The 16487-nt window shown below is 44.7% G+C and overlaps 1 protein-coding gene across 1 annotated transcript in view; it reads left to right on the top strand.

Annotated features, from left to right (window-relative positions):
* Nucleotides 1-6927: 6927 nt before the first annotated feature.
* DPP10 (dipeptidyl peptidase like 10) overlaps nucleotides 6928-16487 on the top strand; it is a 304433-nt gene continuing 294873 nt past the window's right edge. The window contains exon 1 of the mRNA XM_068407227.1: nucleotides 6928-7070. Coding sequence (XP_068263328.1) covers nucleotides 6996-7070 — 75 coding nt within the window. The 5' untranslated portion in view covers nucleotides 6928-6995. The remainder of the gene's footprint in view (nucleotides 7071-16487) is intronic.

The raw sequence follows: 16487 nt of genomic DNA, 5'->3' as shown, positions 1-16487 counted from the left end.
AAGAGACCTCTGGGATAATCGAGTCCAACCATTGCCCTGACACCACCATGTCAACTAGACCATGGCACTAAGTGCCATGTCCAGTCTTTTCTTAAACACATCCAGAGATGATGACTCCACCACCTCCCTGGGCAGCCCGTTCTTCTTTCTGAGAAGAAATTCTTCCTAATGTCCAACCTGAACCTCCCCTGGCGAAGCTTGAGGCTGTGTCCTCTTGTCCTGTTGCTAGTTGCCTGGGAGAAGAGGACGACTCCCACTTCACTACAACCTCCCTTCAGGTAGTTGTAGACTGCAATAAGGTCACCTCTGAGCCTCCTCTTCTCCAGGCTAAACAACCCCAGCTCCCAGACCCTTCATCAGCTTGGTTGCCCTCCTCTGGACTTGCTCCAATGAATTAGGGTCTTTTGTTTTGAGCTACCATTAGAATTTAAAATCCACTAATACATTTGTATTTGTATAGAGTTACTTCACAGAGACTTCTGGAGTAGGGCATGCCTCCCCTTTGAACTTTGAACAAATACTATTGTCAGAATATATTAACTACTTTGTTTTTTACTGCATAGTTATGTTTTGCAAATTTGCTCATTGCAATATTGGTAAGAAGAAATATTTTATAAATATAATCAAGCAAGCTGGCAAGAGTTGCAGCAACTCAAAAAATTTCCTCTGAATGTGTGAAATTCCTCCCCATAGCCATAAAACCATGCTTGGCTTCTGGCTACTGCTCACAAAGAGGCAGGGGAGGAAGGTCCTGCAGGACCCTCTGCCAGGTCAACGCAGATGGTTTGGATACCTCAGGACATCTACAGTGGCACCTGGAGCCTGTAGTAGCCACCCGAGTCCCAGTTTCAGGCTGCGATATCAGACGCACATGTTTTATATCTCTGTTTCTCTTGGAAACTGTTGTGATTTATGACTCCATACGTTGTTAGGTAATCAGGAGGGGATGCCATAGATCTGAAATCACAGTTCCCGTGTTCTTCTGTTATGAACTATTCCTTCAAACACTCTTGACTGCTGGCTGTGCATTTTGTTGGTTAATGAGGGGTATTTTTGGAAATGCAGTCGTGTTCCATAGACTTTCGCTGAAATATCTGCACGTGTATTTTAATAAGTCCTGTAACTTTCCTGCTGGAATATATTTGCATTTATTTGTATTAAGTCAGTGTTTGCATTGATTGTTTTTCTAAAACAAGACAAGGAGAGAAAAAACATGAGTACAATTTATTCACAAAGAAAATAGCCTTTCACTGAAGCAGATATTAGACTATAATGTGTTTCTGAGTGCAGAGGGTGCCTGGAATTTTCCCTCTATCAAAGAATTTCTTAAGCAGCAAAGTCCAAATATTCTGTCATTTAAACCCATCATTTTAAAAGCACTCTGTACAAAACCACATTCTGTCTCTTTTCAGGTTTATGTGACTCAGAACGGTTCTCCTCTGAACAAGTATTTTTAGTTTTTGTAAGCCCACAGATCCACTTAAAACACAATCATCTTAACTTCCCTTGGTTTTTGGACACATTGGTTTCATTCCGAAATTCACCTTTATAATTTCAAGGGTTTTTTTTAGCGCAGTTGCTAGAGCTTTAAAAGGAATCAGAAATCCATAATCAGAGTATATTCATAAGATCTGATTCTAAAAAAGCCACCAATGAGCTCTCCGGCGATGACCTTACAGCTTTCATAAACTCATCAGTACTGGGCTGCATAGAGGCTGTGGGTAGTATGATGGGAGACTTTTTCCTCAGGTTGTAAGAGTCTGAGCGGTAAGGCTGCTAGAAAGAGAGATACAAACCTAAAGTTCTAGGCTAGAGCCTGATTGAGAATCTTTTGATCTCGATCAATTGAGTTCATGACAAAAAAACAGACACTGTTTGTAGGAATGGGTCAACCGGACGTAAAAGATGTAATGGACTTCTTATTTTTACAGGAATGCTTATAATTATCAATCAAGTAGTATTTACATCTTCACTGGGCTGTATAGTTATTAATTACCCAGTGATGAGGTTCATATAAAATATACAGAAAACAAAACTACCTGTTCCGCCTATTCCAGTTTTGCTCTTTGCAACTTCACCACTGGAGAAGCAGCAGACCTGCAAAACATGAACTCGTTCCCTAAGGAAGGGACGAGATCTTTGCTGTGTCAGTAATGACTGTGCCTCTTCATGGTGATATGTACAGCGGCAGCATCTGTGTGACACAAGGCAGTTCTGTAGTTAAATCGCTTGATACGCAGGACTTTATATAAAACCAGGTTTTGTATCTTTACTTCAGCTCAGACACTGCCTGTCCCAGCCCACCTCCCAGGGGCGCTGGAGTGATTAACGCATGGCACATACACAGCGTTCGGCACATAGGGGTGCTCTCGGTAACTGCTCTAGCCTGGAGTGGTGGCTGGCCAGGGGAGTAGTAAACCACCGTGGTTTCTTCAGAGAGAAAAGGGAGAATTCCCCTCACTTGGGGCATCCTTTGCTATGTTCTTTTTGCACATATGCCCAGCCCTTTTATGCCCCAACAGGTTCCTGGCTCACTTGCTGGCTGTCCAAAATTGGCACTACGTATTAGTCTGCTGTATCAACAAATCATATGTTATTAAGTCATCGTGCGATACAAGCTGTAATGATTGGGTAATACTCTGACGGAGTTGATATTCAGTTTATATGGAAGATAAAATAATCATGTTATGTCTTGACTCATGCACCCAGATCTTGTGTGTGATGAGGAAGATGGAGGAAATTACAAGGAGTCTGTAACTAACATTTCAGTTGAAAGATAAATGAATTAATGTAATGACTCTGTAAAGAACTGATCAAGAGCATAATTCTATTTCTTGCTGCAGCTGTTTCACCCAAGCCTTAAGTGCTTTTCCTGCTGATACTATGAGGTATCACTATGGACTTGATGATCCTCATGGGTCCCTTTCAACTCGAGATAGTCTAGGTGTTTTGGTGAAAATGGCACAAGAAGCTACCATAAATACTGTACACCTTAATGGCTTTTACCCATATAGCATCAGTTTTAATACCAGGCTCCACTTTCAAACATCTGTCCTATTACTGGCTATAAACAACTGTTCTTCTAAACAAGCTGGTCAAATGACTTTTGAAGAGTCATTTATGAAAAAAGACCCAAATAAAAGTTGGTGTGGGCAGTAGTGAGAAGTGGTAAATTAATTTAATATCCCCAAAGCATCAATACTCTGAACCAACAAATGAGCATTCAAAAATAATGATAAAAGGAATGATCAAGTGCTATTAATGAGAGTTTTGGTATTGATTTTAAGAAGCTTTTGGTAAGACTCGGTGTGTATAGAGCCAATCCCTAAACTCCTACCCCCAAAATACATTTCCAATAATTTTAATTGATTTATGAATACCCAAAAACCAGCATGTATGACCTTTATGAAACTTATGCTCCGTATCTTAGTCCATTATAGTGATGAAACCTTCACAATTATTGTGAATAACTAAGCTTCAGCTAAATTGACTGCTAATGTCTTTTTCCTTCTTGATTAATAGTGGAACTCCATCACAATGGATCTCATCAAAAACAAGCTGAAAGTAATCTCTATTTGAAACATGCCCATTCAAACTCTAAATCATTAGAATTCTTCAGCTGTGATGAGGGCTCAGTAATTAGTCGAGTTGCAATAGACCTGTGCCTTAAACAGCATGAATCGGAACATGTCTGCTTCTGCGACGTATTATTTGTATCACTGTAGCACCTAGAGGCCACAGGCAAAATCTGTCTCCCCATGTTATTCATTGCTCAGAAAAAAAGATCCTGAGTCCCACAGAATGCGTCCAACACAAAGGACGGCCTGGCAGTAAAGGCTGCTCTGCAGAAGTAAAGCAAAGCCATAGGTGTTGGCCTACAGAAGATGCCATCTTGGTTGCACTTTTTGCTTTTTCTTTGTATAGTGCAACTATTGTATGAAAAGAAACAGTGTCAGAGGGCAAGAAGGTAAAGGGACAGGGCTGACAGCAGCGAGGGTACAGAAGTTGGGGAAATAATGGATTTTAAGAGAGAAAATAGGGATATGAAATGGAGAGGTAAGAGCAGAGATGGCGTGAAGGGAAGCGCAGGAATGGCTGATTCCTGAGTGGAGAGAAAACTGCAGACTGGCACGCGGGGCGAGCGATGCCAGTCCTCACTGCAGGCTCCTGCAACTGTGTCTATGCAGGACCACCACTGCGGGTGGTCCTCGATGTCATATGGGAAAGGAATCAGAAAGTCAGCAACAAAAAGAGATTGAGGCAGTTAGTGTAGACAATTCTCCTAACCTAGGCAGCACCCACTATACTCATCACTCCAGACAGACATTTATCTGGCTTCCAGGGCTGGAGGCCCCCAAACCTCCTAAGGCAACCCAGTCCACTGCTCTCCCCCACCTTTTAGAAATTAATATGTTTTTTTCTTAATATTTAACCTCAATCTTTTTCCTTCTTTAAACCTATTGCTGTTTATCCAATCCACCACGTACACAAGAGATTATTTTCATTCTTTTGTAGCACCTTTTAATCATTTGAGCATTGTTTCCATATCTGCCCCTGGTTTTCTCTCCTTTAGACTAACTGATCGCAATGATTTTCAGCTTTTCCTCACAGCGTGTGCTTGCCAGACCTCTGATTCTTCTTGTTACATGTCTGTGTCACTGTGCGTTCCCTGACCTTGGCCCCGGTATTTAATGGATGCCCTGCCAGTACTGACAAGGGCAGGATTTCTCCATACACTGTGACAGCTATAGTCCTGCGTGTCTATCGCTATTTGCCCAGTTCACCGTAGCAGGACACTGCCTTGGGTGCAGTTTTGAGATCCCCTGTAATGTCCCGTTCCTCATTTGAAAATGGGATCTAACCTGTTGTTCTCCATCCCTCACGTAGTCCCTCACACATGTTCTTACTGAACTGCATCCAAGTCTTTAAGGTCTCCGTCTGTCAAGATCACGTTTAACTCTGATGGTGTCCTCTAACATTCTTGGCATCCTCCTCAGCTTCACAGTGTTTGTCAATCTGATGAGCGTGGTGGGCTCAACCACCCTGGCGCTGACGGAAACGTGGGCAAACCCCACCAGGATGGAGCATCAAGGGACCACCGCACTGCAGCCTTTCACAGTGGCTGGGAGCCACTGGAAATGATGCAGTAGAGACACGTAGATAATCATTTTAGTTTTATTCAGATTATGTTTCTCTTTACCTCACAAAACTGTCCTGGAAGACAGTGCTGGAAGTCCTTCCAAATCAAGATAGATGACATATACTCCTTCCCTATCCACAGGCTTGTTACCCTATTAAAGAAAGAAATTAGATTTGTTTGACATGATCTGCTCTTGACAAATTAATGGTGGCTATTAGTCGTCATCTAGTTTTCGTCTAGGTGCTTGCAAAGTTAATTTGATTATTTTTTCTAGAACTTTTATTGGGACTTCAAGACAAATTGTGTCTATTGATTGGTGGAGGAGTCAACACAGTGATGGGTGATAACAGAAGATGGAAATACTCAATATTGAGTGTTCTGTGGCTGGCTGGTCTGTAATTTCTCAGTTCCTTGTCATCTCTCTGTTCCTTTCTAACCTGTTCCCACCACAGGCTGAAATCTTAGGTCTTTGTCACTGCTATTAATTACGCTCTCCATCCAATCAAAACTTGTAAAGTTTCTTGTGAGGTTTGATGCAAAAAATATTTAAAAAGATCAAACACTTCACTCATGCTGACAGCTTTCCTTCTACCTTGCAGTCTCTTGAGACCCAGGCTGGCTAAGAGAGTGTTGGGGCTGCTCCCGTCAGCCATGTGTCCCCATCCCACCACACTGTCTCCCCTGTGGCGACAATCCTACGTTCTGTGATCCTGCTGTGAGACGGATCATGAAACTGATCTGAATTAACAAGCAGCCCGACCTAAGTCTGCTTCACTTGCTTGTGTTTGAAGTTCTTCCTTACAAAGGCTCATTTCACTGTTCCTTGAGTTAGCATCTACCTTCACATTTTCAACTGTTTCCTTCTTGCTAGTTAGAAATAAATTTCAGATGGTCTCCTTTATTGGTCCTTACAAAAAAACCCTTGTCACCTACTGATGTGGCTTCAGGACACTACCATGTGTCCCTAAGGTCTTCCCTGAAGTTCTTTTTTTCTAGCTCCATAGAAGGGCCTCCTATGCGGAGTTCAGTGAAAACGGGTACTTGAGGCCCCTTTTACAGCCATGGGCTTCGTAAGATGAGGACTTTCGTGAAAACAAGGGTTGTGATGCCCCGTGCTGAGCTCCTCAGGCTGGGGAACATTCCCGTACAGCTCGGGAGACCCACCTTTGGCTGGAGGGTCCCTCACTGATGAAACGCCATGGCCGGGCAGGGCCGGGCAGGCACCCTGCCCCTGCGGGCATCTGGAGCTGCGGGGGGCAGGAAACATCACGTAAAAACAAACGGCACAGCTGTGCTTCGGTCCCCCCTTTTTTTCCTTTACCCCCCCGCCGTGGTGTCTCTCTGCCGGCGGCGGGGCAGCAGCGGCCGGGGCGCTCGGGGGAAGCCCCCGCCGGGCCGGGGCCGGTCCCCGCGGGGCGGGAGCGGGGGCGGGCAGCGCGGCCCCGCCGCAGCCGGCAGCGACGCCCCCGTGGCGGGGGCGCGGATGGTCTCTCCCGGGCCGGCGGGAGCCGCTGTGACACCTGCTGGCGGCGGCGGGCCGGCCCACGGCGGGCGGAGCGGGGCGGCGCGGAGGGGCAGAGCGTGCCCGCCGCGGGGCGCTCCGCGGCCGTCCCCCGGCGGGCACCGCGGGGCCGGGCGTCCCCTGAGCACCGGCGCGGCGGGGCACTGCGGTAGCGGCGCTGCCGCGGCGGCGGCTCCGCGCCTCCCGTCCGTCCTCCCCTTTCTCCTCCTCCTCCTCCTCCGCCGCGCCACTTCCAGGGGAGGCTGGTGTCATGCGGCTGGCGCCGAGGGAGGGGTGCCCGGGGCCGCAGCGGCAGTGAGAGGCGGCGAGTCGAGCCGAGCCGAGCCCCCTGCGATGACAGCCATGAAGGAGCAGCCGGCGCACCCGGGCGGCAGGGGGAACCCGCCGCCGCCGCCGCAGCCCGACCAGGTGGGACCCGCGGCGGGAGGCGCCGAGGGGCCGGGGGATGGAGGGCGGGGGGCGGCCGCCGTCCCGGCGAAGTTGTGCGGAGCTGGGTACAAGTCCGGAGGGGGAGCGGGCGCCTTCGGGGCAGCTCGGCTGGGGGAAGCGGGAGCCCCGTTGAGCCGTCTCGGGAGATGCGGGCGGAGCGGTGGGGCCTCTCGGAGGGGACCCAGCCTTGTCCGGCCCCGCCCCGGGGCTGGGGTGTCGGTCAGCGGCGGCAGCGGGTCCCGGAGGAGTTTCCGCTCCGCTTCCCCGCGAGTTGCGCCGGGGGAAGGCACACGGGGGTGGGGGGGGATCCTGCCCTGCCGGCAGGCACCGGCGGCGCCGACACGGGGCTGCCGGCCGGGGGAGCAGCGGTGGCACCGGGGCAGCGGGCCGGAGCTGCCGGCGGCGGTGCGAGGCGCTCGGGGCCGCGCTTCGCATCTCCGCCCGGTCCGCGGAGGGGCGGGAGCGGCCCCGCGGGGTCGGGGAGGTTTCCCGGAGGGTTTTCGGCAGCGCCCGGGCGGCATTCACGACCCTGGCCCGCGGGTGCCTCCCCGCGGGCTGGCGGGGGTGAGGCTGGCCGGGGTACCGGTGTCTCTCGGTACCGGCTCGCTATCGAAACGGGCGGGTCTCGGGCGGCTTCCGCGTGTGAAGGATGGGTGCGGGGTAGCGGCTGAACTTGGCTGTCATCATCACCAAATCCAAGTTTCCATTACCAGAGCGCCCTTATCTGTCGCTCCGGGGCGTGAGGAGGGGACGGGGCTGGGCGCCTTCCCACCGAAACCGCCGGTGGGGACCCTCGGGCACCCGCCGGCCGCCGCTGCAGGGGCGGCGGAGCCGGAGCCGCGCACCTGCCCTCCGCGCCCAGCGGGGGAGGCCGCCGCCGCGCAGCTCGCCCTCGCCCGCAAACACCTGAAAATGTGCTAACTCCGGCCGTGCTCCGAGACTGGTTTTTTTTTTTTTTTTTTTTTTAACATTGTCAGGACTCGCTGCGTTCTGTTTCGAACGGGGCTTGCAGGACGTGGGGAGCCGCGTTTCACGGTTTCATTCTCTGTTCCGTGCATCTATGGAGCTTAATTTTCCTCTGATGCACTAACATTGGGTGAAGAACTCCAACGGTGAAAGCTGCTGTGGGCAGCTGTGTGTTAGAAAGCCCGTCTCCGCGTATCCAGCCCTGCGTGCACACCCAGGCTGCACGTTAAGCTTCTGGGTAGTCCTTCCAGTGTCAGTGAACCCATTCATTTAAATAAATTTGAAGACGTATGCTTTTTGCTAGAAAGTGTATGTATTATGCCACATTTTCATGTAATACTGATAAAATAATACATTTGAGTTTGACGAGCCTTCTTGAATAAATTAATTGTGTAAGTTACATTATCGGAAAAAGATGGGTAACTTCCATCAGTGCTTAAATTCCATGCAAATAGAAGAATTCATGGAAAAGTCAAGATCACTTTAAATAGTCTCAGAGGTTCACAGAGCTCATAAATTTCAGAGACATTGTTTTACTTTAGAGAGATACTGCTTTTAGATAAAATAAAAAGTACTTGAACTTAACCAATCTTCATTTCTTTATATTCAGTTCAGACATATTGAATTGCCAGAATGGCTTTTTGTTGTTGGAGGTGGAAATCTTTTCAAAGCAGGCTTAATATTATATGCGAAAAATTACCAGTTTGACTGCTTTTTTAGGTCATAATGAGGAACGGCAGTCAGTTCTCAATTTAAAACATGCTAAATATTAGGAATTTATCCTAAATACAGAATATTATTACCCCGAATGCTCTGGAGTTCTCATCCTCTCTCGGTGGTGGATGGGGGGGGTCCACTGGTCTATCTGCTGTGTCTGGCTGCATGAAGTGTAGATGTGAAGTCGCATATGTTTGCAGGAGGTTTTTCCAGACCAAGTTTGGTTTTCCTGGTAGAAGTTGATACTGAATCAACTTTAGTTGTCTGTTACCTTAGGTGCTAGGGATGTCATGCAGTAAATGATGGCATCCTGTAGAAAATGTTGCTTTTGATGGATAGAAGGTCTTTCTTTGGCTTTAAATGCCAGTAATAAGGATGCAGGCCTAAATCCTGCGGTGAGCTCCGTACAGAGCGAGGCCGTGGCTGGTGGATCTCTGAGAACACGGAGGCCAGGGCTTGGACGCAGGCTGTGTCTGACTCGAGCTTTATACTGGAAACCGTTCTTAGTAGAGCAGTGTGATGTGGCTGTGACCTTAACAGAGGAATATTATGGGTTAGAAGCTTGCTGTTGGCTTTCTGCGGTTGCAGTTACAGAACTGCAGCCACGGTGGGCGCTGTGGTGGGCATGGGGAGAAGAACAGAGGGGGGCTCATATGTTCACCCTGCTTTTCCATACCTCATAGCACTGTCACTGCTTGGTCCATGTGGGAAATGAACCCTTCTGGGGCCTTCAGGAAATCCATCTGTTTGGATACTCTTGTTTAGCATTTCATTTTGCTTGGTGAGGTTGTATAAACCTGTAGTGTCACTACAAGTAACGCCTGTAGTTTGTTAATTTATTTTGAACAAGAGGCCCCATCTACACTGAGAGGGTTTCCTGAGACAGCAGGAGCGGCAGACCTTTTCTGGTAGAGAAGTGGTTGGACCTGTGGGAAGTCCAAGAAGGAGTGAGGAATTACACTAAAATTTTCTAAGTGTAAATCTCTTTCCTGATTTCAAAGTCCAGTTTTACAGACACTCCCGAGAATAGTCGTACGGAAGTTGATGTGCTTGTGGTAAATTTATAGGCTTGCAACCTGAGCTGCAATTTCAAGTTCCAGCAGACTAATGCTGGGACTCTCCACTTAAATAAAACCTTGGATGGACTGACTGAAGCATCCATAGCCGTCCGCTTATAAATAAATTGGAAACAACTTCATATCCAACACTTCCCCTGATGGTATTTTTAAACCCAGCCTCTCCTGGGCCAAGGCATCTCATAACAACTTCCATTAACAGGGCTATTGATGTTTTGGGCATCGCTTTGATAAATTAGCCAGATTTATTCCCAACTCTTTGCTAAATGGCGACTCGTATTTATTGCCAAAGTTACAGTTTTATGTTCAGATGATATATCTGTAGAAAGGAAAATAGCTGTAAATTACTTGTATTTCTGCTCACTTGTGGAAAGCTCTGTCAAAGTGCTCAGATGTCTGTCCCTTGAGCGCTTGCATCGTGAGTGAATGTGGCTCTCTCAGTTCCTCTTAGAGAGTACAAAAAAGAGTGTTTTTCATCTTGTAGCTTTTAAGAACCATCCCGGGGTCTTGGACAATGATGTTTAGTGATCGTTTTTAGAAGGTACAACCATTCGGTAGTCAGTGGACACAACATATTTGAAAAATATAATGTACCTGTATGACTTGCTGCTTGATGAATGTTGCTGTCTTTGCAGATGAAAAACTAAGATAATTCCTCTAGGTATTACCTTTGTGAGGCTTCAGTCTGTTTACAAAAAAACAGATGATCTACACCACCTGGTGCTACGTGCTGTTCTTTGTGTGTATAGAAGACAGACGTTTGAAATTTATAATCATTCTCTCCTGAGCCTCTTTTACTCTTTCAACTTAAGGTCTTTTTAAAATTGATTTTAAAATAGAAAAAAAAAACAGTGTGGGTTTTTTTTTCTTTACTGTATGTCATTTTAGAACCTACTATATTATTCTGCTTAAAAACAGGTAAGGAAGAATGAAATCAGGCTGTGTTGTGTTGCACTAAATAGGGAAATTATTTGGTAAGCATTTAAATTACATGTTTAGTATACATACGCGGGCAATTGACTACTGTTTGCTTCACTGCCTTGATTTCAGGAGTTGAATTTTCTCTGTCTCAGGACCAGTTTCTGTGGTCACCAAACAAGGGACGTATTCTAAAAGTACATCTCAACAGAAGAGAACAATTATATTTTATTTTTCAGTGACTAAAGATAAAATAGTTCATATTTTTATGTCTTCCTTCTTTGCCTTACTTCTTTTTCCCAAAACCAGATTCTGATCTTGCAGTGGGAAAAACGTTGACGGATAGCTGTGTCTGTCCGGAGCAGTATTCATCTTAATGGGGTTTTATCAAGGTAAAAGGGCTCTTCCCTGCCCCACTCAGGTCATTTTGAGCTTGATGGGTCAGGGAGGAGCTTGAACTCTTAATCGTATACGTACCGCAGTTCCAGTAACTTGAAAGATTTAGTTAGTTAGGTAGTCAAGTCCATGTCCCTTGCTCTTGGTTGTGTTCAGAGTTGGCTTCAGGCTGAAGTAAGAAATTCTGTTCTAGTACATAATCCAAAGTGACTTTGCATTTTTCCTTCTTACCAACCTAGGGGAACTTTTTACATGTTTTATTGCAGCAATATATCAAACATACCGGTTTGCCAGGCTCAGCATAACGCCAGAAACATCAGGTAAAAAAAGCCAATAAAATTATTATACTCAGAATATTTCATGAAGAGTTAACATCTAAACCTTATCTTTAACTTTTGAATTCTATTTCATACACTATATATATGCCATACTGTATCTGTGCTGGATCCAGAAAGAAGTATTACAGGCTTGCAGTATCTGTTGGATATATGACCAGCAGCACAAGGAGCTCATGTGAAAATATATTAACTGTGGTGGTCTGGAATATCGTTCAGGATTCAAGTTCCAGGGGAAGGCACGGGACGTGTCATTTTTCAAATACTACACGTGGCCTTGATTCACTTTCTCTTCGCCATGTGGCTGTTTTGATCCAGTTCAGTCATGTACCTAATTGTGGAGATGAGCACAAAAAGCCTGTGGCTCATCTTCCATCTTCATTGCGTTTCTAGTCTTCTGGTCTGAGCTCTGTGGAACGGGGGCAAGCGGGATCTCATTTTTGGTGAAATGCTGCTAATGTTAATTGAGAAGCATAATTTTATATGACATATTGTAAATAGTGTGTGTACATATAGGATCTCAGGTAGTTGAGAAGGTAGTCATATGCGTTTTTTTAAGTGGCTGTGTAGCACATAAATGTGTTTCTCTTTATGTCCCCGATTCAGAAGTGATTTCTGAAGAGAAACCCACTTTCCTAACACAGAGAACTTTACAAAGAACTTTTCAGCGCTGGATCTGCCCTCTGCCCTGGGAACCTGCCAGGAGTGCAGCCATGAAGAGGTCTCTGGGTTGAGGTCTCTGGGTTGAGGTCTCTGGGTTGAGGTCTCTGAGATGCAGGGCAAGGCAATCATGCCAACACTCTCTTGCTTCTTGTACCCTCCCCTCATGGTTCGCATGCCTTTTTGCAGGTTCTCTGTGTCTTGCTTTGAAAACAACGTGCGGGAATCTGTGCGGTATAACGCAGCACCTGATTTTTCAGCATGTAGATCACTTTGCAGGTGGATTAGAGGGATTACTTAATGCAGTACATCAAAAACTGTGAAACAGGGCAATCTTGGCTCTTTGGTGTTAAAGTGAATTGCAGGACGTTGTACGTTACATAGTAGCCTCAGATATTTGAACATACATACTGTATTAGCTATTTTAAAACGTACTTTCTATATTTCTTTCCAGTATCTTCCAACTGAAGGTATTGCTTCAGGCAAGCTATTTTGATAATTAACAAGAGGGAGGAACTCTTTAAGCAAATGGATGTTTGATGTCATTCTAGAATTTGAAAGCCATCATCTTAGCATTTTTTAATAACTTGAGGACATTCAGAGATTACATGCACGTGTTACTGACTCGCAAACGTGAACACAGACTTTCTTCTTATAGTGGTAATAAGGATGAATGTAATATGTGATCCCTAGAGAAGTGTATCTTAGGTTTTGTTGTTGTTGGGTTTATTTTCTTTTTTTTTTGTTTTTTAAACTAATAGAGCTTTGAAATGTGCCTGAGCTATGGAAAAACATTTAGGTGTACAAGACTGTACTTCACATGTTATACTTTAACATTGCACTGGAAAAAGTAGGCAGACCCATCCGCTGCTACGAATGCCCGTGTCCCGCCAGCCGGTAGCTGTAATTTGTTGACACCGTCTTTGTAACTTTTATAAGACCTGTGTTATATTTCAAGTCCATGCATTACCCATGAAATCTCGGCTGTCTCAACCTCTGTCCCTTTCCACTTTAATCATGCACTTCTTTTACGCTCCACTCAGCTGCATCGAATAACGTTCATGAATATATGATAGTAAAAAGAACAACGCTGATGGTGACTGATGATGATAAATTACTGCATTTATCCATTAGGAAGGACATCGGATGACCTACAAATCTGAGGCTGAAGCTAAAAGACCTTTTCTAATTGTTCTTAACACTGCTGGCAACAGCCACGTAACTTATTATGTAGAGAATCTGTAAACAGTTTTGAACGATTCTAAACCAAGGTAAAAGCCCTCTGACATTTGGAGGATGTTGTCTAGGAAAATCAATTAGGAACTATTAAACAATGTGATAATTTAAGGAAAATAAAGATTCCTGAAAGGCTTTTGAGGGTTATTTAGACTACTTGGGGCAATATTTGCTATTTACATTCCTTCAGGGAGAAAAAAGCAGCATTTCATAGCTTTCCAAAAAACAAACTGGGCAAATGTTTTCTTTTTGGAAATACGGAGGGAATTCCAAATGCTAGGGGGAAAACCATTAAACTTGTTTGAAATGCTGGGTAGAGCACAAGAAAGTAAATCAAACGCTGCCAGTGCAACTGATCATTCATCCTCTGTGTTTGTTCTTTCTGCTCCTGACAGCACAGAGGTTGCCGACTTCCTTTCCCCCTTTCCCATCCTAAGGCTTCAGAGACTGGTTAAATCAAAGCGTTTAATATATATTAGGGGAGTCTTTCAGAGTAAGGATTTGAACTTAAGTACACTTTAGGAGTAATGATGTGCTGAACTTTTGAATCTTATGGAAGAACTGTTTAAATCGGATGGTCTAACGACAGTTCTACATAAACACAAAATGACTATAAAAATTGTGTGGCTCGAGTCAGAAAAAGTGCAGTTCAAGAAGATCTTCTTGGTAGGCCCTGCTGGAAATCTTCTTTTCACAATTCCCACTTTATTTGTGAAGAATTCTGCAAATAGCAACACAAAAAAGATCCTATTTAAAAGTTTAGTCAAGGCCCTTCTTGTTTTAGGGCGCAGATGATTGTATTGGGTAATGAGGTGTCATCAAGTATAAATATAAGTTTAAATCTTCTTGAGGTAATAAGCCCTCAGAGTCAGAAGACTTTGAAATGAGTGGGTAGCTGTAATGCAAGGAAATCGGTTGCAAAAGGTTCCTTTTTATTTTTAGTTCAATGGTTCATTGTGTTGTGACGCATTGAAGATAAGCTACTGTTCGGTCCCTGAGATGGCTGAAAATATTTCTATATCCTGGTCCATTCCTAAAGTGCTTATTTACATGGATTTCCTCACTGAAGTCAGTGGTACTACTTAATGAATAATGTCTGCAGGACTAATCATATAATTTGCACCATAATAATTTGCATTATATCTTGGGGAAAAAAGTCCTTTGTATACAGTAAGATGGGTGTATACAGAAGTGGGAGTCAGCCTCTTCTCCCGGGCAACTAGCGATAGGACAAGAGGACACAGCCTCAAGCTTCGCCAGGGGAGGTTCAGGTTGGACATTAGGAAGAATTTCTTTTCAGAAAGGGTTATTAGACATTGGAATGGGCTGCCCAGGGAGGTGGTGGAGTCACCATCTCTGGATGTGTTTAAGAAAAGACTGGACATGGCACTTAGTGCCATGGTCTAGTTGACAGGGTGATGTCAGGGCAACAGTTGGACTCGATGATCCCTGAGGTCTCTTCCAACCTGGTTGATTCTGTGATTCTATGGATCGAGCTGCAGTACTCGAGCTGTGTGAAAGGTAGTTATCAAAATGTTGTCACTGGCATTCTCTGAGGTTTTTGGTAGTAAATGTTCAGTGTTGTGGCATGTTTTCAAATTCAAAAGGACAGAACTACAATGCTAATACTACATGACAGATTCTGCAAAGGTTCTTGAAGGCAACTATCAGTTTATTCAAGTTGTTTGCTCACCCATTAGGCGAAGGACAGGGTTTACACCTATATATAGTATATACATTTTCTTGTATTTCTTTCAGGGTCTCTACACATAATTGTGTACTTAAGAGGGGATTTGTCCCCTTTTGGGTCCTGTCGCTGCAGGTAGAAATGAGCTTCATATTGGAGTCCTCAGTAGCAGTGTTAAGACCCTACATTTCTGATTTCATTATGGCATAACTAGTGATAACTGGAGGAAGGAGGGTGAAAGCTGGTCTGGAATGGGTTCACAAAGACTCCAGTGAAGTCTCTTTGTTGGTGGCTCTTTGGATTGCGTCTTTAGCTATTTTCTTTTGTCCCTCTCCACTCTCCTTTTAGACACGTTTCTGATGCTGTAAAATGCTGTGTTCTGCATGAGCAGTTCTCAAAGCTCTCTCACTTCTTTTTCCCTTCAGTTTTGTTACATCTCCAGGTGATTCTCTCCTGTACTATACTTTTTTTCCCCAGGTTCCCATCTTTAATTTTCTATACACAGAGTTTTCCTAACAGTTTTCTTCCCACAGCCCTTCTGCCTTTACCAATGTCATATTCCTCTTTATAAGCTAAGCAACATCTTTGTCATCTTTGTTTCCTTACTCTTATTTCCCCATTGCTAATCATTTGAAGAATGTTGTCTCACTTAAGTGTACTGCTAGCTTTCACTGATGGCGTAAGAGGAGTCTCAAAACAGAGGACAGTAATGTATATATAATGAATTTATGTGTTCCGGTACTTCCAATGTTATTCAGTGGTTTAATTAGGTACTGGGAGGCCATTAGCTTTTAGGGCATGGAAGAGACTAGACGCATGGTAAACAGGAGTGTCATTGTGGTAACCTGTATCAGCTTCCCAAAGGGTGTCTTTAGTGGAAGCAGTGGAAGACAGGCAGACATTTGATAGGATTTTATTCTGTTAGAATAATTCCACGCTCTAATTTCCTATGCCATAACATTAATGACATTAATATATAGTAATTTTGTAGTTTAAAGGCTGCGCTTGTCAGGAAGTGAAAATGGAGTAACCCTCATGAAATATATTTTGATATGTCAGAGGAAATCTGAATTCTTCTTATTTCTGGTCTCTGCTGTATTTGTATTTGTAAACATAAACAGATACGAGCAGAATGTTATGGCTTTTGTGGTAGGTGGTATCATCTTCATACAAGAATTTAGGTAAAGGAGGTTCCTTCTCTTCTTCATAGTATAATTAGCTGTAGCATAGAAACGCCCTGTTTATTCAAGAAAAGGAAAAACTTGAGGAGAAAAGGCTTTACTGTACTAATTCTGGGAGCAGCACAGCCCTATGTATCAGTTTAGGGAATATCTTTTTACTCTTATTTACATTCTATACACCAAACCCAAGAATCTGCAATAGCTGTCTCACTCCATACAATGCA

This window comes from Nyctibius grandis, chromosome 9, assembly GCF_013368605.1.
Source record: "Nyctibius grandis isolate bNycGra1 chromosome 9, bNycGra1.pri, whole genome shotgun sequence".
NCBI classification, from domain to species: domain Eukaryota; kingdom Metazoa; phylum Chordata; class Aves; order Nyctibiiformes; family Nyctibiidae; genus Nyctibius; species Nyctibius grandis.
The sequence above is the reverse complement of the archived record's forward strand: the minus strand, read 5'-3'. Positions and strand labels throughout refer to the sequence as shown.